This window comes from Globicephala melas, chromosome 17, assembly GCF_963455315.2.
Source record: "Globicephala melas chromosome 17, mGloMel1.2, whole genome shotgun sequence".
Taxonomy (NCBI): domain Eukaryota; kingdom Metazoa; phylum Chordata; class Mammalia; order Artiodactyla; family Delphinidae; genus Globicephala; species Globicephala melas.
This window is the reverse complement of record NC_083330.1, coordinates 71,559,522-71,587,259: the sequence shown is the minus strand read 5'-3', so window position 1 is coordinate 71,587,259 and position 27,738 is coordinate 71,559,522. Positions and strand designations below refer to the sequence as shown.

The following is a 27,738-nucleotide window of genomic DNA, read 5'->3' as shown; positions in this document are numbered from 1 at the left end:
CAAAAAGAAAGATACAGGTCTAGCCGCAAAGGAACATGTCGTCTAATGAGGCTAGAGTCCAGAGAGGGCCCTGAGGCGGTGCAATTCTACTGTATCCTGTATAATTGCTTTACAATGGTGTGTTAGTTTCTGCTTTATAACAAAGTGAATCAGTTATACATATACATATGTTCCCATATCTCTTCCCACTTGCGTCTCCCTCCCTCCCACCCTCCCTATCCCACCCCTCTAGGTGGTCACAAAGCACCGAGCTGATCTCCCTGTGCTATGTGGCTGCTTCCCACTAGCTATCTATTTTACGTTTGGTAGTGTATATATGTCCATGCCACTCTCTCGCTTTGTCACAGCTTACCCTTCCCCCTCCCATATCCTCAAGTCCATTCTCTAGTAGGTCTGTGTCTTTATTCCTGTCTTACCCCTAGGTTCTTCATGTCATTTTTTTCCTTAAATTCCATACATATGTGTTAGCATACGGTATTTGTCTTTCTCTTTCTGACTTACTTCACTCTGTATGACAGACTCTAGGTCCATCCACCTCATTACAAATAGCTAAATTTTGTTTCTTTTTATGGCTGAGTAATATTGCATTGTATATATGTGCCACATCTTCTTTACCCATTCATCTGATGATGGACACTTAGGTTGTTTCCATCTCCGGGCTATTGTAAATAGAGCTGCAATGAACATTTTGGTACATGACTCTTTTTGAATTATGGTTCACTGAAGAGTTTTAAGGGGAATTGTATAAGTAGAATTGCCTCTTAACTGCTCTGAAGCACCGTGGGCAAGTCATTGGATGGAGGTAAGGCTGGAGCAGAGAGATGAATCAGGAGGCTACAGCAGTGATCCACGTGTCTGAGGATCCAGGTCGGACAGAGGGAGGTGGTGTCAGGATGTGGAAGGGGCACCGTCCTCGCCAGTGGATACCTTTTCGGGGAATTACACAGCTGACCTCTATGCGCTTCACCTTTTCTAGGGGACAAAAACCTCAATAATGAGACTTCAATCCCATGCCCAAAGAGAAAGATCTCAAAGTCAAGTTGCAAGGATTCTGAGACAGCGTGCTGCCATCCCAGTGGGGGCCCAGCTTCTTAACATGGAAATCCTCCTGCATATCCAGAAAGGGAAATCTAAGCTCCAAGCTTTGCATAAGAAGCCAAGATGCTGAGGACGAACCTGGAGGCTATTCATAAACCTGTACTTCAGGGAGGCGTCATCAAAGTTGGCAAAGCTGAGCTGCTCCTCATAAACATTTCTGGTGCCACTGATTAAACTGGCCTGTCTGCTCCAGATGAACACAGGGCAGAACAAGCCAGGAAATGCTTTACAAAGTGCACATTACAATCCGCACAGCCAAGCCAGCGGTACGGATGCAAAGAGGGCCAGAGTTAAGATGCAAGCACCCAGAATGGCCAGTAATCACCGTGGTCCTTGGGCAAGTTGCTTTCCCTCTGAGGACGTCTTCTCCCTCATTTGTAAAGGATAACAAAGATCTGCCTAACTGATCTCTTAAAGCACTTCCAGCTCTAACTCCCCAATTGCTATTTCTGCCCAAGAGGAGGGATACTGACAAATAATAATAAAGACTTTCATTGGATTTGCAATTTATCCATGGACAGACACACACACACACACAGACACACAGACACACACACACACACACACCCTTGGCATTCATTAACACTTCGCTAAGGCATTAACAATCCCATTTTACAGATGGGGAAACTGTTGAATATAAGTGACTTGCCCAGCACTGCACGACCAGTAAAGGGCACAACTGGGATTAAATTAGTTCTGGTCCCACTCCCATGCACCTAGGATTATAGGACTCCTGTCAGTTCTTTCGCACCCATTATCTCATTGAATAGCTGGGCTCGATGTTTGGCATCTTCATAGGATAATATTGACCCTCACGGTGTCTCAGGAGGCAAGCAGGAGGCTTCTGGGGTGATGAGCATCAGAGAAGTGGAGCGATTTGCTCTGGGTAACCCAGCAAGTAACATGGAAGAAGGACTGGCACTCGGGTCTTCCCCCAACATCCCACTGAGGGAGAAATGCTGACCAGCTTTTTGGAGGCAAGCTGCCCACAAGAAAGGAAACCTCAGCAGACGAATGATTTTTGAATTCATTTCTCATGATACTGAAGTATTTAGGGGTGAGGTTTCATGATGTCTGAAATATACTTTCCAATGATTAAAAGAGAGAGAGAAAGAGCAAAACAGTAACAATTTTTGGATCTGGGTGACGAGTATTTGTTCTTCCTACTATTCTTTCACCTCCTACATAGGTTAAAAGTTTTTGAAATGAAAGGTTGGGGACAACTGCATCTCACATGTCTCTCCCCTTCTAGAAAGCCCTTGGGATTACAGGCCCTGTCCCCAGGAGTGGCTGACTTAACACCCTGCACGTACTCAGACACTGGGCATCCATCAGCAGGGCCTCCGTCTCTGACCACGGCAGCCTCTGCCCCTCGCTGTCCACGCAGAAGGCCTTCCCGCTGGCCCCATCCCTCTGGCTGGCTCGGTACTGGCCGTCCTGGTCACACCGCAGGCCTGCCTCATTCTTCTGACAGCCAGTGACACCTGGAACCAAAGATGGATACAGCTCTCAGTGCCGTGCCTCTGGGGTCCCCTCCCTGCCGGACCCCAGGCTCCCAGTCCTTGATCAGACGTCCAAGTCACACGTTGGAGCCAGACACCCCCCAGCTTAAAACTTGTCAGTGTCGCCACCCCGACCAAAAGACAAAGTCTGGGCTCGCCTTTGGGCCACCAAGGCCGCTGTGACCTGGCCCCGCCCATCTGACCCTGCACGTGCCCCTGTGTGTCCACAGTCGGCCTGGAACGCACCGCCTGCTCTGATACCATTTGCTGGGACTCAGATTCTGCCCCCCGGTTCTTCTCCTGGTGCACCCTTCTCCCCAGTCTGCAAGGAGTTAACTCTTCACCGGCCAGTCCTCATTTCCTCAGGGAAGCCCCCAGATCCCTTGACGCCCGAGTGTTACACACTCTCCTCTTGACCCCTACCTCTGCTCAGAGCCGGCACAGTTATCATTTCCATTGGTCTGTGGGAAGGAACGGTTTGCAGCTGTCTGACTCCCTCCCAAGCAGGCAGGGACCTCATCTGGCTTTGCTCCCTATTTTATTCCAGTGCCTTGCTCAGTGTCTGACATATAATACAAGCCTCCTACACGTCCCAGGCTTTGACTCTGTGATTTATAATAAGAAATATGTGCTTGGTCTTTATCCCCATTTCTGGAAGTTGACATTCAGAGAAGGAAGGTGACTTGGCCGAGGTCACAGTGCCAGTAGGAGGGAGCGTGGGGATGGAAATGGGGTTGGGGGGTGGCGAGCCTCCGCCTCCCCCTCTGCTCCCTGCCATGTAGGCAGCACCCGCTCCACGAAGATCAGCGCTCTGCAGGGACCTCCTTTCAAGAAAGGATTCCTCGGGGCCATGTGACAACACTTCATGTCATCCCAAACCACAGTGTCTGGAGCCAACGTGTGCAAACTGAGCGGGACGCCCGGGCGTCAAGGACACTCTGAGTTCCTGGGAAAGATTTTCTCCTCCAGAAGGAATGTCAGACATCTGGCCTAGGAAATTCCTCTATTTACTTTCTTGGAAATACCGCCCTATTTCCACTGCTCTCCTGACCAAGGAAACTGCCTCTGTCACAGAAGGTGACTTGACCTCTTTTGATTATTTTACAATTCTAAACTCTACTCTGATTTTTAGCAATGCCTCATGTTGACACCATTTCAGACTAACATGAAAAGATTTGCGACAAGGCAAGTTATGGGCCCCTGCTAGAGAAAACCCAACACTCCCCAGTTGACTGTTAAGTAAATAGGCCAAGTGAAATCACATGACATACAGGAAGGCCACCGGTACACACAGTCCTGACAGATTCATGGGGCCAGAAAGGGAATATGAGCTACACAGTGGTAATGATCGTAGGTGGAAAACATCTTCCACTTCTTAATCTGATAACATTGACTTACAAAAATCAGAAGTTTCAGAATCAGACAATGCCAAGATCAAAGGCCAGCTATGTCACTTTCTAGCTGAGCGACTTTAGCTAAATTTCTTCCGTGAGCCTTAGCCGTTTTATACGTAAAAGTTGGGCTCATGATGTTTACCTAGAAGGAGTTGGGAGGATTGAACGAAGCAACACGGGCAGAAGGTCTGGCCTAGCTCTTGACAGAGCACAGGCATTCAAAGGTGGTGCCCTTTGGATTACGATCTGTATCCAATGGTTCTCAAGGGTGGACAATTTTGCCCCCATCTAGGAGACATTTGGCATTGTCTGGAGACAGTTTGGTTGTCACAACTTGGTGTGCATGGGTGGTACTACTGGCATCTAATAGGTAAGGAGCAGTGGTGCTGCTAAATAAACATCCTATCATGCAAGGGACAGCGCTCCAAAACGAAGAAGTATCTGTCTCAAAATTTCAGTAGTAACAAGGTTGAGATGTCCTGCAGGGTCCCCATGACATTGTAGGGTTTCTCTTTCGAAGTGGGACTCTTTAGAACTTACAGTGAGTCTGGCTGAAAGCTCCAACGGAAATGGTCGTTCTGCCCACAGGACAAGGGACGCAGGCCAGGCTACCTGCCTGTTCTTGGTAGAATCCAGCAGGACAGGGAATACACTGCTCATCCTGAAAATAGCTTCCTTCAGGACACTTAACTAGAAAAGATAAACAGAGCAATCAGGTTAAAGAACAAGATACTAGCTTTATAGTTACAACCTCAGAACCCACAGGGTCTCTGAAACTCCAAAATCAGACAAGAGCTCATTCATTTAACAAATTGCCCACTGAGAATCTGCTGTGCGTCAGGCTCTAAGAGTAGGGGATAAGCCGTGAAGAGGGTCGACAAAGTTCCTGCTCTCCAGGAGCTGATGGGCTGGTAGGATGAGAGGGTGTCCAACCAGAATGTCAGAGTTGAGTGAAATGAAGCAGGAGCAGAGGGCACGATAGTGAGGAAGGCCCCTCTGAGAGGCGACACATGAGACCTGATGGGTGAGGAATACTCTAGGCCAAGATGCAGAAGAGAATTCTGTGCAGAGAGAACAGCAAGTGTGAAAATCTTGAGGCAGGAATGAGTTTGGATTATTCAAGGAACGGAAAGATAAAAGCCAACTAAAGCCAGCTACTGAGCTAGAGCTTACTAGACAAAGAGAAGGTTGTCATGGGATGAAGTTGAGAACATCTTGAAACATGAGCGTCCCTCCATAGGTTGCCATGGGAATATGGGAGAGCACAGTGGTGGGTGCAAACTTTGGGGTCAAACAGATCGGGTAAAATTCCCCACCCCACTCTACCTAAATGCCTCTGGACTTCCCTGAGGCTCCATTTTCTCCTCTGTAAAAAAAGGATTAATAATATTATCCCGTTGGAGTGCAGTGATGATGTACAGAAAGCACATATCATAATGCCAGACTCACAGGTGCTCAACACATGGTAATTCATTCTAGACTTGAGGGAGCCATTCCTGGCAGCCAACCTCAGCACCTACTCTGTCCAAACAGAGTGCCCTCCCTCTGTGGGGTGATTTCAACAATTCAGCACCATCTCACTTGAATGTGGCCTCTCCCGCTTGGTCAGTCGGTGATGGCATGGCTCAGACCTGGGACTACCGGGAGGCGAGTGAGACGCCCAGGGCACAGGACTGACAGAGGCCCTCACAGTTGGCTTGTTGAGTCTGATTTACTCAGAAACTCCAAGTGTGACCCTGAGAGTGAGGACCTACTCACGTCTTGCAGCCTGGATGCCTCATTCACCTCATTCGTCTCCTCCCTGTGCTCCCCTGTCAATCAGCAGTCTTTCTGTCCCTCTGATTCTAACACTCCCAACCCTTCCTAATTTGGCTCCTCCAATATGATACGAGCTGAGAAACTAGAAACCCAAACTGGACAGATGCATGCCGCATAAGGGTTCTAAGTTGGCGTCCAAGAGCCCTGCTCTGAGGCGAGTGCGTGAACTTGGCCACACAGATTCTGACAGCTCAGAGAAGGGGATGGCAGAAGGAGGTTCTATTTTGTCTTTTTTCTTGATTCAGGGTTGTGTTCTGGAGATTTTTCCAAATAACTTCTAGAAGTGAGCTGCTACCCAGTAAGGGTGGGAGCCAAAAGCGTGCCCACTCTTGGGGGTGCTGTCTTTGTGCCTGGCACTCCTCTATGTGCCACGTGTACATCACTACAGCATACCCAGGAGTTAGCGTTCTACCTGCACTTCACAGATGAGAAAGCTGAGCCTCAGGACACTCGTGCATGGCGCCCCCAGCATGCTCTTCTGAAAAGGGCAGGGAGGAAGTAAAATTATAGAACGCGCCAAGCACAGTGCCAGGTATTACAATGTCACCACGTTATGGGAAAGCGATCAGCGCCATTCTAGCCTGGAGAAAACTGATGTTCAAGGGCAAGGTCAACCAGGCAGCGAGATGGCAGGGGTGGGATTCAAGCCCCATTCTCCCCAAACCAAAGCCTTTTCTCCACACACCAATTCAACCACCTGCCTTTGACGACGAAGTGAGCACAAACGTGTAGGATGTGCTCGAACGGAGCCAGCGTGGATCTGAGAGCTACTCTCTTGAGCGTGCAGATGTGTGTGGTGTTTCTGAGTAAATCAGAAACTCCAGGCACACCCTGGAAACTGAATGGTGTGTTTTCCGGCCTGCCCTGTGCCATGCACATCCTCGCTCAGAGAGCGGGGTTTCGTTACTTCTATGAGTCACATTGTTGATCTTCTCTAGTATTTTTACCTCAGTACTGTGGCTGTTTTTTCAAGTAGTCTCCAAGTTCATTGCTAAAGGAAAACAAAACCTTTTAAGCCAGCCTTAGTTGCTGCCTCTGAACCCAGGGTGCAGGTGAAGGGGCAGAAAAAAGAGAGCTGGGAATTTTTGCTGCCACACATTTCAGGCCTCTCGACCACGCGCAAGGAACCTGTGCTCTGTTTCTTTCCATGTCTGACGTCAAGAGTCTTTTCCACCCAAAGGCACCTTTGTGAACATCACGGTGAGGCTCCGTTGCCTCCTTCCCCAGCAGGTGGGGCCTCCTAGAGACCCTGAGTCCGCCGCAGCAACTGGATGTCTATCCCTCAGTTAAATCCCTTCATGGAAATCACTGGGAAGTCCCTGGCGCCTCAGTTCCCTCTTCCATAAAATGAGGCAATTTGGCCAATTTGAGTTTGCAAGTTGCACAGAGCTTTGGGGTTATGCCATCCGTCTAGCCAACCCATTCCCAAAGTCCCCAAACAACAGCAGTCGTGTTTCTGCTGAAGAAAAATATCTGAGGAAGCATAACTGTCCTTCACTCCTTAGCCTGCTTTGCTCAACCCCACCCCTGGCCCCGTCACTCTCCAACCTAAAATTCGCCCCTGGTGACCCCACCAAACCCAGCCCCTTGCTGTGCCCCCAGGCCTCTCCCACTCTGGTCCTCTCCTATCTCTCAGGCCCCATTCTCCTGTCACGCAAACCATGTGCACTGTCCCCATAATGCCACAGCACCTCGTAACTCCCTGCTTTTGCGCTAATCTCCATTTCTGGAATGTGCTTCATCACTTTAGCAAACTCGACACGGGGGCACACACACGTACACACACACACACACACACACACACACACACACACACACCACTTCTTGTCTGCTCTTGTCCAAGTGACAATTTTAACTAGCCTTTAAGACTTCGCGCCAGCCTTTACTACCCCAGCAAGCCATCCCTGACTGCCCTGAGTGGGATGCAAAAGGTTTTTCACATGGTATTTTAGCTGTCTTTTCACTTAACCTCGCTTCAGCTAGACTGTGGGCTCCTTGAAAGTGGAGCTATGACGTTTGCTTCCCTAAGAATGTCACGTGGTATTGGACACATAATTATATTTTGAAAGTTTGGATGGAATGGATGGATGGATGGACGGATGGATGGGAGGACTGATGGAAGGAAGGACGGATGCTTGCATGGACAGATGCATGAATAGAAAGAAGGAAGGAAGGAAAGGAGGGAGGGAGGAAGGAAACAAGACATAACATGTTACTTCAGGAAAAAATCCGTAGAGAACTAGCTCTATTATAAGAATTTGCAGTGAACGAGTGACAGTGAATGGTGTTCAGAATGGAAATGGAAAATCCAGACAATTTCTCTGGGATTCTCCTTAATGGAACAACCTGGTATGAAGGTTGCCAGCAGGTAATTCTGAGGGGAAGCCACGTGGCTGGCAGTGAGGCAAGAGGGTGAACGTAACTGACCGCGTGGGAGGGGCAAGGAAAGCCTCCACCCCTTGCAGTAGGCACTGCCTAGACTAAGGCTGCTACGCCTGCCTGAGTCACGGGAGGCGGACATTCCCACCAGTCTCCCTGAGTCACTGTCCCCCCGGAGACCATCCAGATTGGCCCCCCACGACGACACACAGAAACCCTGCCTTATCTCCACAGGACAATGCTCTGCTTGTAGCCTCACAGCTGTATTCCAGATGTGCTTCAGAAGGAAAAAGAGCCAGTAAGAATAGATACAAGAATCCGAGGGCGTGATTTCACCAAGAGCCCTTGTTGAGAAGGGAGACTTGTGAATCACCGGACAGAACAAAGAATTTGGAAACAGCAGGGCTGAGTTTAAATCTCACACGGACAATTAACAACAAAACAATGTGCTGAAGTTTCACTTTGTGTGAAGCAATGAGCTTTGTATCCATTATACTCAGCTATGCAAACCACAGTCCCCGCGAAATAGGCACTACTGTCCCTGATTTCCAGATTACGCCTAGTGAAGGTGGGCAGTGTCCCAAGAACCCACACTGAGAAGGTGCTGGAGCTAAGACTTGAACCCAGGTCTACCTGACTTCCAAGAGCAGTTTCCTCACACTCTTAACTGTATGCCCCCCAGCTGCTTCGTCAACCCCTTGGCATTAAAAATACCTGACATCCTGGACCAGAGCAATGCAGAAATTCAATAGAGAATGGATGTTATCATTAATACTGGAGAAAATCCAGGGCTTTTGGTACAGCTTTTGTGAATTCCATTCTGGACCTTTCTAACCATTTGGAGTAAGGGGTGGGGCTGAATGGTGTGATCAACAATGCTCTGTAACTTGGTAAAAAGCTGCCGCAGTTGAAGAACAGAATGTAGGTTTGTGTAGAGCTAGGAAGGGTAGACTACAGCCCTCAGGCCAAATGCAGCTCACCTTCCGTTTGGCAAGCAAAGTTTTATTAGGACACAGCCACGTTTCTCTCCCCACAATGGACGAGCTGAGTCCACGAGACAGAAACAGAATGGTCTGCAAAGGCTAAAAGACTTGCTTTGGCCCTTTACGGAAAAAGGTGGCCACTCCTGTTCTGCAGCAAGTGCAGCCCTGGCCAAACCTTTCCTTCACAGGCCCACCCTATAACTCCCACTCTCTCTGGAGCCGGTCACCCCGAGGCCGGGTTCTGATTCCCTGGGTCTCCACTGCTTGACACCCGTCAGGCAAGTCTGTCTGTGCTCCTGGCTCGGCTTCCCCTCCCACTTCCCAGCTGAGCCGCACTATCTGTCCTGGTAGACAGGAAATGGCCATCTAATCATCAACCGAGTTCCCTAGAGGGAACCGAGGACCAGATTCCCAGTCCATCCCCTTTATTTTACACACAGGAAATGCGGACCTGGCGCTTGACTGGTCCCTCTCTCCATCTCCTGCTGTCCCGCCTCTTGGCTCCAAGCTCCAGAGGGGGCACCCGAGGTTGGTGAGGCTCTTCAAGTGGGGCTCCCAGACCCCCTTATCAACACCGCCTGGGGTGATTATAAAAGCAGCCTCCTCCCAATACACGCATGTTTGTGCACAAAGACACACACACACACACACACAGTGAGCTTTTGGCAGTGGAGCCCAAGGCTCTTCACAGCAAGTCTGAGAACACAGTGGCAGGTGTTGCAATCACCTCTGTTGCTGTGACCCTGTTTCTCCCACCCTGGCAGGTGGCACCATCCACGCCTGCTTCTACTTCTTATCTTCTTTGTTTGGGCAGCTCTGTTGAGGTGGAAGGATCGTGAGCTCTGGTCCCAGAGGACCTGGGGTAACTCATCCACAGAGAACCGAGTCCCTCCTTTGAGTCAGCCCTGCTCTGGGCACTACAGACCCATGACCTCATTTCATCTGAGCCTCAGCCTCTTCACCTGTCAAATGGGGCGATGACCTGCCACCGGGGGCGATAGTAAGAGTTAAGTATTTGTGAAGGTGTTTGTAAACTGCAAAATCCTCTGTAAGTGTTAGCAAGAAGTGGTTGTGTCTCTGGTTTCTGTGTTAAGAGTTAGCTGTGCCTGAAATCCAGTGTGGAGCTTAGAATTTGGCATGGATTTCGTAAGAGGAAAGGCCTTATAGCTTTTGTGTTGCAACCAACATGAATAGTGGAAAAATAAATAACTGAGAAACATAGTCTCTCTCTTCAGCTCAATAAAAATGCCTCTGTCTCATGCCATGTGGGAGGATGACTTCTCACCATGAGGCCCTGGAAGTTTCAGTAGTGGATGGAACAATGGCCCCCAAAGAGGTCCATGTTCTAATCCCTGGAAACTGTAAATATGTTAGGTCACATGGCAAAGGGAAACTAAGGTTGCAGATGGAATTAAAGTCGCTAGTCAACTGACCTTAAAACAGGGAGAGTGTCCTGGATTACCCAGCTGTGTGCAATCATAAGGTCCTTAGAAGTGACAGACAGCATGCAAGGGAGCTCTGACCATGGAAGAACGGCCCGAGAGCTACAACACTGCCGGTTTTGAAGACGAAGAAAGGAAGCCACAAGCCAAGAAATGTGGGCAACATCTAGAAGCTGGAAAAATCAGGAAACTGATTCCCTCCCAGGGCCTCTGGTAGGAATGCAGTCCTCCTGACACCTTGATGTGAGCCCAGTGAGACCCTGTGTGAGAATTCAAGCCTACAGAACTACAGCACAATAAGTGGGTGTTGTTTTAAACAGCTACATTTGTGGCGATTTGTTACGGCAGCAAATCACACAGCTTCTATTCAGGGAACCGGCAGCTGCAGTCTAGTGAGAATGGCTTCCAAGGCTGCTGATGTGTCAGGCCAAGAACAGCCCAGTAAACCTCCACCAGGAATCACTTCCCCTGAACCATCACGTCCTGGGATGATCGCTGGCCACTTGGGGATGGTGGTGGGTGACGTGTTGCCATAACCAGACTGGGAAAAGTCATGGAGCACGTGGGGTAGACATCGGCCTTCTCCACCAAGACAGCGCAGCCCAGGCCACAGGGTCCAAGCTCATCAAGGACTAAGAGGAAGGATAACCTCAAACATGGGAGCTCTTCCTCTGTCATGTTGCCTCTAGTTTCAGCTACTACCTGGTGGGTGATAACTATATGCCTGTGAGTATATTTGGACAATTGAAAAGCTTTCATTCAATAAATAAATGAATGAGTCTCCACTCTGTATGTCAGAATAACCTCTATCAGAGCTCTGTGGCCTTTCCCACAACCTCGCATGGCTCAGTAACAGCGGTCCAGGGAGAGAGGGGGAACCTACCACACCCCAATGGGTCCTGACTGGCGTTGCTGGTGGCCGAGACTTGGTGGAATCCTTCCAAGCACCCAAACTGTGTCCTGGGAGAGGTGCCAAAGCGGTCCCCTTGGAGGAATTGGATGAATGTGTCTGCTGGGAACGTCTTGGAATTCAGATGAAGCTGGAATTTTCCACTTTGGATCAGATCTGTAAAGCGCCCAACGAGATCCTTGCCCACCAAGGCTTCCTCTGCAAGACACAAGATGAGGCAGGAGTGTCATTGCTCCTGCAAGGGTCAGGGAGGATCCAGGGACAGAGCCACCCAGCACATCCACAGCAAAAGGAGACATAGGCCTTTGCCAGTGTCTCATTTTACAGAGGGAGAAACTGAGACCCAGAGAAGGGGATTGATTGACCCAAAGATACACAGAATCAGAAGCACAGCTAGGACTCCAAACCAGATCTCCAGCTCCTGTCACTTCTGTGGCAGCAATGTGACCCCCACTGGTATAGGATATCATGACTTCAATCACTCGTCTAAGGTACACTATCCAGATACACGACTGTCCCAACCTTTGCCAAGCCACCATCCCTGCGCCTCAGTTTCCCCATCTGAAAAATGGGGCTAGGAATGCCCCTGTTGCAGTTGGTGAGGATTACAAGAGAGAATGTGATGGGGCCGATCAAAGGGAAGGCAGAGCCTCCGTCTCAGGTTCAGCTAAACGCTGAGAAGGCCTCCAGCTGTCGAACTCCAAGTGTTTCCTAGGAAGAAAGCAGATGCGTGAGCACTACATCTGGAGCTGGGGAGGGTCCCAGCACGCAACGAACATTCACGCCACAACGGCTACTGTAAAGGCAGCCCCAGGCCATGGACGCCAGGAATAAACATCTCATCCATTTGCAGCTTCAAACATACCCAAATTATGCCGGCTGTTTCCAGAGGGAAAAAAAAGTGACCCTTAATTCATAACGCTACTGGGGGGAGATGGTAATTAGGGTCACAGGCACTGCAGAATGTCTGAGATACAGTCTGCCTCCTGGGTTACACTGTGGCATTGTCTACAAGTTCCCCCTCATAGAACAGAGGTCAAGCTCCAGCCAGCCCCGACCCTCGGCATTTGGCCACCAGACAGTGGAAGAGGAAGTGGAGAAGCTTCCACCCTCTGGTCAGAAGCCCATGGGTTATGTCCCACCCTGGTTCAGAGTAACGATCGTAAGAGCCACTCTGCTTCTCCTTAGATCTTTCTACTCTCGATTCATCCATATCATTACCACTCCATTTTAAATAGTGTTAATAATGGGTTTAAACAGTGTCAGTGGTCTGAGACATTCTGTTTGGAAGTAGGCAGGACATAAATTATAAACCAATGGAGACGCCCTCACCCCGCCCCACCCTCCCCTACATCACACCTGTCTTCCTTCTCTGTGCCCAGAAAACGAAGATGAGAATTAGAAAAGGTTCACAAAAGCGCAGCCGGGTGATATTATTTAGCTCTAGTCAGCTATGGACCAGAACTCTATTGCTCTTTATAAACTTCTCAGGAAGTAGCCCCTCCCACTAGCCCCTCCAACTAGCCCCTTCCTCCCACGGGAACCCTCCCATGGTTCCCTCCCTGAGCCCCACAGGAAGGCGCTGGGCCGCAGCGGCTCCATCTGATGGATAGGAGCATTGAGACCCAGCGAGTCTGTGCACCTTCACGGCAGCAGTGCGGGAAAACATACCAACATCACGCAGATCCGGGAGAGAGGCGGGTGGGACATCCTCCAGCCGCAATTTCCACGTGACATTGGCTCCTAACCGCTCCCCACTCAGACACTCCACCCGCACCGTGAAGTCGTCACAGACGGGGATGGAGACAGGGGTCCCAGCCGTCTTCACCTGCACGGAGACACGAGCTCAAGAACACGGAGCAGGGAGCCAGCATTGCCGAGCCCGCGCCAGGCACTTAAACTGGCCCACGCCAGGCACTTAAACTGGCTTATGTTACTGTCAGAGGAGGTCGTGGAGAGGTCGTGACCTCCCTTTGACCCGGGAACTGGCCCCAGGCAATCAGAGCTCCTGAGCCCTCCCCTGTCCTCAGAAGGTCTGCTCTACACCCACCACCTGTCCCCAGTGGGAGCTGTTTGGGAGGACACAGCCTTGAGAGAGCTGGAAAATGAGGTTCCAGGTTCAGAGAGGTTGAATCACCTGCTCAGGTCACACAGCCTGCAGACAGAGGTGTAAGCAGAGTAAAAGCCAATGTAAATGGGAAAAGAATTTGAAAGAGAATAGATACACATATATGTAAAAATAAAATAAACTACAAAGAAAACAAATATACTTAGAAAAAAATAAAGATTTAAAGATTCTCAAAAAATTAAAAGGGCACAGACACACACACACACACACACACACACACACACACACACACACACACACACACACACACACACACAAGAAAGCCTAAACACTCCGAATTCACGGGGCTGTACTTCATTGGAGAAACAACTTCTGCCGACGACTCGGCCAATGTCCTCACAACACCTACATCCAGCAGGACACGAACCTCCCTCCCGGGAAGCAACAGCTCCTCCATTGTGACCACAAGGCCTGGCTTCTCCTCCCAACCTGAGCACGGCCCTCAGTGCCCCCTGACCGTCTGCAGGGCAGGGTGGGCGGATGGACGGTGGTGGTGCCTGGTTAGCCTGGGGACAGTGCCGGGCAGGGGCTGGGGTTCAACACAAGCCTCACTGGGCCCTCTTCCCATCGTGCTCTTTCAAAAGCAACATCCCAAGAGCTTCTACATCAAGCCCCAGGGGGTGTTAGTTTATCAGAAGCTTGGGCATCTAGAGGTGAATGAGAAGGTTCTGTGTAAAAGGAAGGGTCTGTGAAGGACATCTGTCCAACCCACGATCCAGAGTCGATCTGGGCCTTGGCTGTCAGCCTGCTGCACGAGAGACCTTGACCACCTCATTCAGGGTCCAGACGATGCCCTCTCAACACAGGCCCTGGGCTGCAGGAGGTCATTCAACATGAATGGCAGGTCAAGCCACAGACTGGTACCAGGCACCTACTATGTGCCGTGCACCCCACGACGCCCAGGGTGCAGGTGCGCCAGTGGACGTGGGGTTCGTGCCGCTGTCACTGGAGGAGAACTGCTGTGTGCCAGGTACCTGGTACCTCGCGGTACCTCCCGCGAGGCAATGTGCACACTTTCTGAACATCCTCCATTATTCAGGCCCTGCGTGGAGCGCCGTAAACACGTTAGCTAGTTTAGTCTCCAAAACAGGCCTGTGGAGTCAGAACTGTCATTACCCCACGTTACAGATTGAATTAGCTTCAGAGAGGCTGAGGGGCTGCTGAGCACCAGTGTATTACTGATGAAAATCTGTCCTGGCCGCTGTAACTAGTGTCTGGCTTTGTTTATCTCCGATAATCCTCAGTGCCTAAAACCATGCTTGGCCTGTAACAGGCACCCAAACACTTGCTAAATGGAAGAATGAAGGAGGGAGAAAATGAGTGAAAGAATGAACAAATTTGGTGTAGTGAGAGTCTAGACTTACTCCGTGATGTGAAATCTCGGGCAACTTACTTACTCTCCATGGGCTTTAGTTAATTCACTTACCAGTCAAGGGCTAATGATACCCACTGAGCAGGGTGCTGTAATCATTAGCGATAAGGAAAGTAGAACTTGCAGCCTGGCACCAGGAATACAACCAGTGCTCACTAACCCATAAATATTGCTGATACTGCTGTCAAGTGCCTTTCTTTAGATAAAAGGGGGCAAGATTTGTTTCTCTTTGTTTTAAAATCAATACTCTTTGTATTTGGTTTTGTGAAAATGTGTGTTCTCTGAAATTCTTAACATGAGGTGCTAGAAATGAGTTGCTCTGATGAGACAGCAGCCTTTGAGCAGAACGAGGACTTATTTAACTGAGTGACTTTTAAAGACTCCCTCTGTGAACGCTTGGGACTTCAAATCACCAAAGTCCTTGCCTATTACACAGCTAAAAACTCTTTGGTAACCATGTCTCTCCAGTTGGCATGTAACATTTTCCTTCCAAGGAGGATCCATGATGCCTCCTCACAGATTTAAGGACCGGCCTGGCATAGCAGCTCAGAGAGCGTGTCGCAGCACTGCAGCCTCCCTGCCCCATTCCCAGGCTCTTTCTTCATGGGTGGGGACAGTACCATATGGTGACCACAGCTCTGTCCTCACGTCAGCCGGCCTGGCTCTACCATTTCCCAGCTGTGACTATGGCCAATTATTTTTACTCTCTAGTAATAACATGGTAACAATAATAGGGCTCCAGTGAGGATCGCATTAACTAACCCATGCTAAGGGATGCACAGTGCCTGGCACAATCTAAGCACTCAGCACGCATTTGGTTTGGTATCTTTATGCAGAAAGAATGGCCAATGATGAGATGGATACCAGATCCGCCTCTGCCTCTATGTCATTAGCCTTGTCTGAGTTACTTTCTCATCCTGGGCCTCAGTTTGCCCATTGGTAAAAGGACCGTGGGTTGAACTGTAAGTTCATTTGAAATCTGAGGTTCTCTGCCCGGTGACCCTCAGCTCAGTCCAAGCCCCCCTTGTGGGGAAGGCCAGGCACATACCTGGATCTGACAGAAGCCGCGGGCTGTGAGCTCGTCTAACAGGAAATGCTGGAAAGCTGGCAGCAAGCCCGTGTAGTCGGCGTGGCACACCTTGCCCGGCGGGAGCTGGAGCTGGAGCTGCCCTTGGGTCCAGAGAGTCTGCCACAGCTGGGGCCCTGCAGACAAGCACCAGAGGTCAGCAGACAGGGGCGGAAGAGCTGTGGGATTCTTTTCTTTGTCTTGTTTGGTTTTTCCTCTGCAAAAATAACCCTTCTTCATTTAGCTTGGAGCCCACGAGCACTGCCATCTTGCTTGTCACCCTCTGAGTCTAACTACTTCCTAGCATGCCGGCTCGTCTCAAATTACTTCGCACCCTCACAGCAAACTCAGTCCTGCCTCAGCCTCTAAACCAGGCTGCTTTACATTTACATGGGACCTGGACATTTTTGTTGGAAAATCTTCCACTTGCACTCAAACAGGGCCACTGCACCTGGTTTGGCCAGTTAAGAGTTTCACCACAGCCTATGTGAAAGGCTTTCTCTAAGGTTGCTCAGTGCACAACCTGCACAGTCGTACACAGCAGCCCTGCACTCCACTTTAGGAGCTCAGGACCTATGCCTCTCTTCTCCCAAGTCCCTTGCTCAGTCGTGACCAGTCTGGTCTTAATTTCGGCTCAGGCCACTCTGTCATCATCCAGGGAAATAGGCCACGTATTTGTCCAAATCATATTTTGAAATTTTTCTGGATAGTATTCTCTCTTTCAGAATGCTTTACGGCAAATACTGTCCTTTGATGCTCTACCAGCCACCCAGAGCCTTGTGACAGTCAGTCCCAGGATCTGGGTCTCCCTCCTGAACGCCCCTCCCGCTGCCCTGGGTGGACCCAGCGCCGGTCCCCGAGTCCGCCCCCGGCCTGGCTGTGAGTAACCATGGCCAGCCTTTGCCAGGACAGATGCAGTCAGAGCCTGATGTGGCCTCACAGCCATGTGCATGTGAAAGTGGGTTTGCTATGAGAATAGGAGGAAGGAGCTCTGCCCATATTTAAATATGGCCCAGGCCCACAGTGATCAGAAAGGATGCCATACCCCGGAGCTCCAGATGGACCTGGGGGCAGGGCTGGCGTGGCAGTCACTGTCCCTCTCAGAGGCCGGACCAGCAGCTCTAAGCTTGCCAACACCATAGTAACCAATACGGCCAGTGGATCACCTGTATCTTGAATGCAGTCCTGTATCCAAGAGCCCAGAATGATGGCAGGTGTCTCAAGGGGCAGATTGCTCCAGAGAAGCCACAAACAGCGCTTCCCCCCCAGGGGTCTGGGAAGCACATCTGCTCCTTCTAGAAGAAAATGCTCCATTGGACCTTCTCTCCTGCTCTGATGCCACCTGGCTTACGGTGGACAGGCTACACTCGGGTGGGGAAAATGAAGGCCTCGGCCCCGAGCCCTGAGAGGGAGAGGGGCACCGGGCAGCCCTTCCTGGGGCCACTCACGCTGGCAGGCACGGGGCTGAGGGGGCTGCGACTCCCAGCGTCTCCTCTGCAGGCTACACAGCAGCGGCCCTGGCGGGAAGGCACTCCGGTAGCCCGGGCGGCACAGCAGCTGGCACCGCTGCATGGCAGCCCCTCCTGGGCCTGAGGCTGGCACGCACAGGAGGGCCCCGCCGGCCACATCCGACACGTTGAAGGGCAGTGGGCACTGCGGGCCTAGGAGAAGGAAAGGGACAGCTGTGGGCACCTGCCCAGCGCCGGGGCTGAGCACTGCCCCCCTCACTGCCGCTCACTCGCACGGGGGGCCCCCGTCCTCCCTTCCCTCAGGCCAGCCTGGGCCTGTCCCCACCCTGCTCCGCCCTCCGCCTGGCCGAGCCCATCCTCTCTCGGTTTTATCACACGCCTGAGCAGGGCGGACTCTCGTTCCTCCACCACCAGCTCAGGCCCTCTCGAGCTTCTTCCCGTCTCTTCCATCTCTAAGTCCCATTCCCAGCCAGTCTCCTCCACCTCAAGGCCAACGGGTCCAGAGCTCAGTGTCTGCTGCCCACACCCGCTCTGGCTTCAGCACCCCGAGCTCAAGGCCTGGCACCTCCAGCCAGGAACATGGCAGCCAAGACGGTCCCACCTCCTCTGCCCATCAGCTGAAGCAGTGGCTCACACCTCCTCGACTTCTCTTCATTCCCACCGCACTTCCTTCATTTAGACATTCGTCATCTTCTTCCTGAACGGCTATCGAAGCTTCCTTGCCCGCTCCCCGCATTTGGGCCTCATCCCCTGCCCTTCTGCTCCCGTGTCCAATCCAGTCCCCGCCGCCGGCAAAGAAATGGAGCTGGACTTGGCTCTCAAGACCCCCCGAGCGCCTGCTGACCCAACTCCCTCTCTCTGCTCTGGTCTCTTCCAGCCCCGTTTTGCCCCATAGTTGTCGTTCCCTGACCGTAGGCTGGTTGCACACCCCATGCCCTTCCCTCTGCCTGCTCATCTGCCTAGAAGTTTTCTTTTCAGGTCCTCAGTTATCAGCTCAACCCCTCAAACTGTCTAACCCTTCCATGGTTCTCCCAGGCCGACTTAGGCCTCCTTTCTCTAAGCTCTCAGGCCACTTGGAGTAGACCACCCCCCGCCGCCCCCGCCGTGTTATCAGTTATTCAAGACTGTATCTGCATTCTGGTCTCCCCACTGGATTGGGCTCCGAGAGGAAAGAGGACCCCTTTCCTCTGTTCACCCAGGCCATGGCACAATGCTGACCCAGAACACAAGCTCCATGAGTATGTGTTAAATAAGTGGGTTACTAAGTAAATTAAAGGACAGGCATACTCCATGCGACAATTTCACACCTGGCTAGAGGTTTAGTTCATCATCTGACCGAAGCATAGCCTTGCTGCCTGCATATGTCTGGCTTTAAAATCTGCAACCCACATGTGACTCAGGAGTACTTGGGGGCCTCACAGATGGAGAATGACCCATTTTGATCTCCAGGGGGCAGCCTGGGTCTTCTATCTAATAAAGATGATGGCCTCTGGCCAAAATTTTGCACTGTAATTTGAGGGCTTATTGAGTTGGCTCTTACCAAGTACCATGTATACGCTGAGGATGGGAAGAGTCAGCCTGTGGGCTATGGGGCCAGCCTGCAAGCTTTGAATCCTGGCTCAATCATTTACTAGTTGAGCCCCCTAGAGCAAGTTAATTACTGTCTCTGTGACTCCGTTTTCTTGCCCATCAAATGGTGAGGATAGCAATAGCGCCTACCACCTAGGGATGGTGTGAATCAAAATGAATTAAGGCATGTAAAGAGCTCAGAGGAGTTACTGGCAGCTAATAAATGGTCATTAATGTTAGCTATTATTATTATTAACAATAACAACAAGCGTAATACATTATTGCCTGATTGGAAATTATAGGATGTGAATTCACCCTTTCAGAGCAATGAAATAGCATTTGATGCACCACGAGGGTAAACTTCTGAGAGAAATAATAGCTGATATTTACCACGAATTTTAGAGGTTGTTTAACTCTGTCATGATCAATACTTAACTGGACCTCACTCAAAATAGCCCTATGAAGCAGGGATCCCCGGTTTTATCATCCCCCTTTTACAGATGACAAAACTGAGGTTTGAGGATTTGGAGGGACAGAGCCAGGGCTTGAGTGCTGGTTCTTTGAACCGAAGCACTATCCCAGCAGGGAAAGGCCCTTTAGTCTGGCGCTGCTGAGGGGGGAAGGGTGCTCTTCCCTGGGCTCCCTGGCTCCCCGGCTCCAGCATACCCTTTCCAGAGCCCGCAACACTCAGTGTTATAATGGCTCGCGGACGTCTCCCAGGCCCCGGCCCTATTTCTGGCTTGGACAGCAGGCTCGCCAGGCTGGGGGAGGACTCCACCCCTCCGTGCTGAGCGCGGGATTGTGCACAGCCCCATACGTCTCTGAGCCCCCGTGTCCGACCTCTAGGATGGCAATAAAGGTCCCTGGCACTTCCGACCACCAAGGCGGGCCAAGTACAGGAGGGAAGGTTTTGGGCACCTGGAAAGCCAGAGCACCGCTGAGTTGTGACCTCTCACGTGGGAGGGCGCCCGGGCCCCGGGCCGAGGACCTGCGAGGGGCTTCCCACACCAGCAGCCAGGCCCCCATTGGCAGCCAAGGCCACTGAGGCTGACGAGGCCCAGCTCCTCCTCACGCCAGGCAGAGCGGAACTGGAACCTGCATGCCCCCGCATCTCCAGCCCACGCTCTTTCCTCTGTCCTCCGAGGCTTCCTGCAACTACTTGGCCAGGCCCCTCTCAGGACTCATGCAGGATCCCCAGCTGGACCCGTATGTGGGCCCAGAACTGGCTCTCATCCTTCCCGCGGGACCCCAGGGAAAACCCCTCACCATCTGAACCTCCAATACCACATCTCTATTTAAAAACCACTGTGCGGCCCTTGGTATGTGCCCGGGATACTGTTAAGAGCATCACCAATACCAACTCCTTCAATTCTTCCCACAAAGCTGAGGGGTAGGTCCCACTATCCTCATTTCCCAGAAGCCAACGCTGAGGCACACTGAGGGTAAATATCTTGCCTGTGACCCGAGAGCTAGGACACGGCACAACCGGACCCCAGAATCTATGTTCTCCACGAGTGTGCCAGGCGTGTGTGCATGTGTGTGTGAAAAGCGAGATGTCAGTGAGGGAATGTGCACATGTGAGCCCCTGGTGCACAGAGTAAACCTCAATAAATGCATGTTCCCCTCCAGGTCCCCAGGATGGCTCTGTACCCTGGGGCTCTTCTGGTTCCCCTCCATGGCCTTTTTTGGGAGTGGGCCAGTGAGTGCTTTGACTTGGCTGGGAAGGCATCTCCTCCTGGGGTCTCCGCGTCGTCTGAGACACAGACGTTCCTCTCGTCAGCGTCTCACCCTGCCCAGCCGACCTGCTTTCCCATGGCCTTCCTCCCCAGTTTCACTGAAATGCAGACTCCCTGGCTATGGTTTGACTCATCCAGCCTCCGTGGTCGGGGAGGAGGGAAAAAGGAAGAAGTATGGAAACTGACGTGAATTGAACACCCACAGCGGGCCAGCATGGAGAGGGCACTCTACCTCCTTAATCTCACGCAGTCCTTCCAAAGGATAACTGCATCATTGCCATTTTAGAGGCTAGGAGAGCAAAGGCTCAAAGCAGCTGAGTGGCTTGCCTGGGGCACATGCTGGTGACTGGACTAGAAACCAGATCCTGCTTCCAGCCCCTCATACAGGAGCTCGTGCGCACGGCGCATTTACTGTGTGCCAGGGCCGCCCAAGCATCTCCCAAGAACTGATTTCATCTTCACAGCACCTCTGTGAGGCAAGACTGTTGTCACTCTCATCCCACAGGTGAGGACCCCGAAGAAGCGGGACCTTAAATTTCTGCCCTAAGTCCTATAGCAGCAAGTGGGGAACCAGGCCTGGCCCTGGAGGCTGCCCTCTGAGCCACCAGGTGAAGCTGTTTACAGAGACTATTTGAATTAGTCTTAACGATGACTCTAAGAAATAGCTACGATTCCCCATGCCCATTTCACCGATTGAGAACCTGTGGTCCAGAGAGGTTAAGGGACTAGCCCAAGGTCACCCGCAAGGGAGGTGGCAGAGCTGACACTCAGGTCTGTCTGTCTGGCCCCTACATCTGAGCTTTCTCCACCACGCTCTGCAATAGGTCAGCAGGAAGGGGCTTCGTTAGCGCTGGCTGTTCCATTTGCCAGAGGTGTGGCTTTCAACATATTAACGAGCTTCTGTGAGTCCCAGTTTTGCCATCTGTATAATGGGGAGTAGGACTGTTCTATTTACCTGCATCGCTGGGAGGCAAAAATGGGATAAGTAATGTGAAAAGCACATTTTAACAGGTAAATCTCTGCACAGGTAAGTTATTATCGTGGAATCCTGCAAGGCCAAGCCGCATGGAGTCTTCTCAGGCCCCAGAAGAGCTGTGCTTCCGGACCTGTTCCTGCAGGAGACACATCAGGCTGTTTCCTGGGTCCCAAACAGTGCAGACCACTCTTAGATGCCCTGCAAGTTCAATGTGCGTGGCGTCCGACCCTAAGGCTGCCACATCACTTCTCTCGGCAGCATCTGGCAGGGAGCTCTACTCATAAATACCCACTGAGCACCTACTATGTTCCCTGCATGATGGAAGCTGCTGAGGCCCTTGAAGCAGGCCCCGTACAGAGAGGGGGAGTTGGGGGCTTGGGAGAAAAGGCGTGTGGTGAGAGCCGTGGGCACACGCCACAGGTTAGGGTCAGGTGAGGAAATGGACAGAAGGGGACAGAGACCCACAAAGAGAGCAGGTGACTCTTCCTTCCCACCCTTCCTTTGAAGAGACCCCCTGTCTCTTTACAATATAAATATAAATTTACAAATATAAAAATTCTCTTTACGCATAGAAATCACTAGACCTAATTAAATGTGTCCGCAGTTCCAAAATGTTGCTTATAGACTGCAAAAGTTAAAAATAAGGCAACGAAACAATAAGGACAGCAAAAGAAAGGCAATTGCAATAAAATTAGTATTTAGTACAATATCCCTCGACCCTGCCAGACCCAACATCCCAATTTGTAATAAATATTTTGCAATGTCTTCATTTACTGTTCTGAAACGAAAGTCACAGATAATGTAACCTATCTGTGCCCATAAATTTTAGCGTGACTGCAATGTTCTGTGACTTGAATATATAGAAGGAATGAAAGGTAAGTAACTGATAATTAAATAATATTTTAATAAGTAATAATGTATTTCAATAGTATAATATATATTCATAAGAGATATGTTTCAATATCTGATATCCAAATGATTTTTAAACTAGAAATAAAAATAAACAGATCGACACCTCCACGGACTCCTAAAGCTCCCTGGCTGGGATGGACCCGCCCACACTGAGATCCTGCTGTGTGTACCCTCCTCTCCACTCGAGGATGGGGAGACCAAGACCCGGCACCCCTCAGCAGGCCTGAGCTTTGTGAGGCGCCGGCTCAGGAGGTCCCTGCACGGGCTCTCCTTGGTTTGAGCCCCAGGGCTGGGCATTGGTACAAAGCAGACGCAGTTTCAGCATCACGGGAATCAACTGTGACCACATCCCTCTTGCGGTTCCCTTGTCTCCCTTCCTGTCCCCACTGTCCTGGCACCTTTGGAGTCCCCCCAACCCCAGCCGGGACAAAGGAAGAGATGAGCAGGACCCCACCAGCCCAGGGAGCCCCTCTGCAGCATCACCACTTACTCTCACAGGCCGGCTGGCTCCCAGCCACGCGGGTCCCAGGCACCTCCTCTCCGCTGCCCAGGACACACCAGCAGCTGCCCTGGGACGGGTCGCATTGCACTGGGGAGAAGCCTCCATCCTCCGCCGTGCAGGCTGGGGCGTAGCCAGGGCTGGCTCTCCTGGAGGGAACTCCACTCTGGAGCACTTCACAGAGGCTCGGGCCTTGATGCAAAGACAAGCCCTATGGGCTCTTTGCCCGTGAAGCTGCCATAGCCCTTGTCACCACCCACCACCGACTGCCACCTGCCTGCAGGGCCCCAGGGTCTGGGGTGCCTCCCCACTGGGGTGTTGAACTAGGACAGGGCAAAGCCTGGGCCTCGCTCAGGTCTGTACTCCCCTATCTGCTCCATACACACACACACACACACACACACGTGAGCAACCACAGTTCAGATGATAAGGGCGACAACAGGAGATGTGCAGGGCAGTTTAGGAGTCCGTAGGAAGGTAGTGAACTCCGCCGTGGAAGGGGGAGGCCCGCAAAGGCTTCCTGGAGGGACCTATGGGTGGGCTGAGTAAGACTTAGCCAGCTGGTAGCGGGAGGGGTGGGAGGTTTGCAGAGGCTGAACCAGAACACATTAAGGCCCCGGGGGAAGAGAGTGTCTGCCTGCTTGAAACGTCTGACTACAGTCTATTACACCTGGATCTTGATGCTGAGATGGAGAAACAAGAGAAGCAAAAGAAGTTACAGGAGTCACACACACAGGGGCCCATGAGCCACAGCAAAGAGCCTGGCCCTAAGGACCATGGGGAGTGTCGATGGGTTCCAGGCAGAGGAGGGACATAAACACGTCTGCACTTTATGGACATCGTCTTGACCTCACCGTGGAAACCAGACGGCGGAGCCAGGCTGGAGCCTGTGGTGGCATCCGTGCTGCACAGCTGGTCTCCCATGAAAGCACCAGTGCCCACTTTAATAGGGACCAGCGCTGGTTTGCGCCTCTAGTTACGAAGTGCAGCCCCAATCTCTGCTGTGTGTATTTCTCCCAAGAACCCACTGAAGTGGAGGAATATTGTCCCTATTTCATAGGTGAGAATACTGAGGCACAGTGAGGATAGAGGCTTGCGCAGCTCTGGAAGTGGTCGAGCTGGGACGTGAAGCCCCAGCTCTTGGGGCTCCACACCCGGTGCTCATGGGTGGGGTAGGGGGTAACGGGGGAGGAGCCATACTTACACTGGGCACTGCCGTTTGTGCCAGGCGGTGTGCCCTCTCCTGAGGCCGGGTCCACACACCAGGTGCTGGCCTCTGACACCTGCAGCCTGGCAAACTCTCCTGTCTGAGACAAAGCCGAGGTCGTGTCACCAAGGGCAGGTGATTTTGTAGCTGATACGTCAGTAGCCAGATGTCAAGAATGTTCCTTCAGAACCACTGGGGATGGTTTCTCCAAGTGGAAGGGGTGGGAGGAGGTGCTGTCCTCTTCCAGACCCTCTACATACATTATTTGAGTTGGTGATTTTAACAACCCCATGAGACAAGAACCACAGTTAACCCATTTTAGGGCAGGCGAAACTGAGGCTCACTCAGAGAGGGAAAGTGACAGAACAACATCCCATAGGTTGGGGAGCGGCAGACCCGGGCTGGGCCTAAACCCATCCAGCCCCAAAGCCCAGCCACTCTCTTGAAATAATGCCCCCCATTCCAGAAATGATTTTCAGCAAGCATCCCTTGGAGAAAGGGAGTCTGTAACATCTGTAACAGGGAATAAAGACAAGGTAAAAGGCAGCCACCCAAACCCTGACCGGGGCCCCTGTCTCCTCGGCCTGCCCCAGGGCCAGCTGGGGGATGCTGGGGAAGCTCCTTCGATTCACTGGGGAGAGTTTCCTCATCTAAAAAAGAAGGAGGTGGGACTAGATGGACCCTTGAGCACGTTCCTTCTCAGAGCCCTTGATGGAAGAAAACATCATCTCTCCTGAGCGTGTGTAACAGCAGGTGTTGGGAGAGGGCAGCTCCCCCAAACTTCCTGGCCGTCACTGGAGGTTTCCTTGACTTTTCTTGGGCACTTGTTCGTTTTATACTCTGCTGTGCCATGTTCACAGACAAGAAATGACCATCATAACGACACCCGACATTTCCAGAGAACATACCAGGAGGCCCCCCCCTCCCTGGGGGTGTCATTCAGTCCCTGGGAGGTAGGGAGCCCACTGTCCTCATTCTACTCAGAGAGGCCCAGAGAAATCAGGTGATGCACCCCTGGGCGCACGGCTTTTTAGCTACACAGGTAAGAGTCAAAGCCAAGCAAAGGTTTGAGAAAACATGGGATAAAGACTTAAAATTGAGAACACTTTAGCCATTAACGTGAATTTTCTTCGAGAGTTGGGTCCAAGGCATAGCCATCCCGTTTGGGCAATGGACGTCTTGGGTCCTGTTTCCTGGCACCTGGGTGCTCCAGGAGACAGGCTGGAAAACCACACGATCAGAGGTTCTCTGGGACCTGCTCTGAACCCCTTTTCCCTCCGTCAGAGCTGTGGTTTCTGCCTCTCCTCCTCCATGGGTGAACTCGCCACCCTGGATGATGGAGCAGACTCTCATTCCAGTGGTAGGGGGCTGTCAGCCAAAATAAAAGATTAAATTTCTCTATAAAACTCCATCATAATTGGGGTCCATGTTTACAGCACCAAACAATAATAATGAGGAATAATAATAAGGAAACTTTTGCTCAGTAATTTGCAGTTTCACTAACCTCTACACTGCTGATTTCATCTGATTTTCTTGGAGCCCCTTGGAGCCTAGCAGAGTGGGTGGCGGTGTTCCTATCACCCCTACTTCAGGGAAAGGGGCCTGAGGCACAGAGATTGCCATCATTTGGCACCTAAGTGGTTGATTCCAGCAAGAAGCTTTTCTCTAAGAGCTTTCACATCAGTCACTGCACTAAACCATGACAACCCTCCACGGAGCTGCGGAGGGAAATACATTACGTCCCCCATTTATGTTGAGAAGCTAAAACGTGATGAGCATGGCGATGTGGCAAACGGCCTCAGAAACTGTACATGTGTAGATTATTTTTCAAAGGGTTTTCATTAAAGATATTTCCTTAGGGCCTCAAAACAATCCTAGCGCTAGGGAAGGTTAAAATGTGGCCTGATCTTAGGATAAAACAAAGTACAGAGAAGCACAGAGAAGGTAAATAAATTACCCAAGTTCACACAGCTAGGGTCAGCCAGGGCTGGGACAAAAACCCAGGTCTAGAACTCCTGTGAGTTTTCAACTAAAACAAATTTATTGAAAACTAGAAAAATTACCATCCAGGAAGTTCTAGCTTCCCTCTCAACCCTTCCTGGGCCTTCACAGGCTTACCTCTAAGCAGGTTGGGATGAACAGGTCTTTTGGAGATGGGTTTCCTTGGGAACCAGCCTGTTTCCAACTGGAAAGCAGCGCCCTGGCTCGAGACTTCTCACAGCTGGTGGGGCCTGGCAGGGAGAGAGGGGACCTTTTAACAGACTGGCCATGGGTGCCAAGGAAGGGTGGGGAGCCCAGGTTGGCCCGAGTGTCAGAGCCGTGCATCTGGGTGGATGGAGGTGCCTTATACATAGAGCTGGAACCTCAGAGAAGAAGCAGGCTGAGATTCTGGGACAAAGACCCACATGGGACGTATCATCTCTGACGTGTAATGTGAGCGCTTGATTGCACGGGTCTGAACTCAGGAGAGAGGTTAGACTATAGACCAGATGCAACGTGGCTGCTGAAAGTACAGAAGTGGCAGAAACTGCCCAGGGAGCAGCCCAGGGAGCAGGTGCAGCGGGGAGACCTGGGGCTCCCTCTCCCCCTGCAGCTGCCTCTCTCCACCTGGGAAACGAGGAGCACCAATTAGGAAGGGCCAAGGTCAGGGAGAGTCTTCCAGGCCTGGGGACTAGAGGAGGCGTGGTCTGGCTGCCCTCAGGGGCTCGTCTGAAGGGCTGGCCCACGGAGCCTCCCCAGGCTGGGAGTGGGCACCACCCACCAGAGCACCCACCGCCCGGGTCAGGGGGGCTTCTCTTACACTGCGGGATCTGAGGGGAGCGGGCAGCCAGCGAGGTAGGGACGTACTCTCCCTTCCCGTCCACACACCAGCAGTGCCCTGGAAAAGAGCCACAGCCAGAGTTCAGGAAGCGCCCTGAGGGACCTGCCCCGAGTGTCCCGCAATACACACTACTATATATAAAATAGATGACGAATAAGGACCTACTGTACAGCACAGGGAACTCTACTCAATGCTCTGTAATGGCCTATAGGGGAAAAGAATCTAAAAAAGAGTGGCTATATGTATATGCATAACTGATTCACTTTGCTGTACACCTGAAACTAACACAACACTGTAAATCAGCTGCACTCCAATAAAAATCTTTCAAAAATTTTAAAAAACTTTCCTTATTTGCATGCATAGCAGTGCCAGTAAGGTCCCTCTCCCATCCTCCCATCTGTCTGCCCTCCCCAACATTGTCCACAATCACAGGCCTTAACACCCAGAAACCTCAGCA

General features: G+C 51.5%; 1 protein-coding gene across 1 annotated transcript in view; it reads right to left on the bottom strand.

The window, feature by feature from the left end:
* The window catches only part of TG (thyroglobulin), a 241,822-nt gene that overhangs the window by 188,133 nt on the left and 25,951 nt on the right, over positions 1-27,738 (bottom strand). The window contains exons 13-22 of the mRNA XM_030875854.2: positions 27,261-27,338; positions 26,579-26,691; positions 24,458-24,560; positions 23,245-23,445; positions 17,541-17,753; positions 16,075-16,229; positions 13,198-13,354; positions 11,500-11,724; positions 4,535-4,684; positions 2,412-2,582 (exon numbers count right to left, since the gene is read on the bottom strand). Coding sequence (XP_030731714.2) covers positions 2,412-2,582; positions 4,535-4,684; positions 11,500-11,724; positions 13,198-13,354; positions 16,075-16,229; positions 17,541-17,753; positions 23,245-23,445; positions 24,458-24,560; positions 26,579-26,691; positions 27,261-27,338 — 1,566 coding nt within the window. The remainder of the gene's footprint in view (positions 1-2,411; positions 2,583-4,534; positions 4,685-11,499; positions 11,725-13,197; positions 13,355-16,074; positions 16,230-17,540; positions 17,754-23,244; positions 23,446-24,457; positions 24,561-26,578; positions 26,692-27,260; positions 27,339-27,738) is intronic.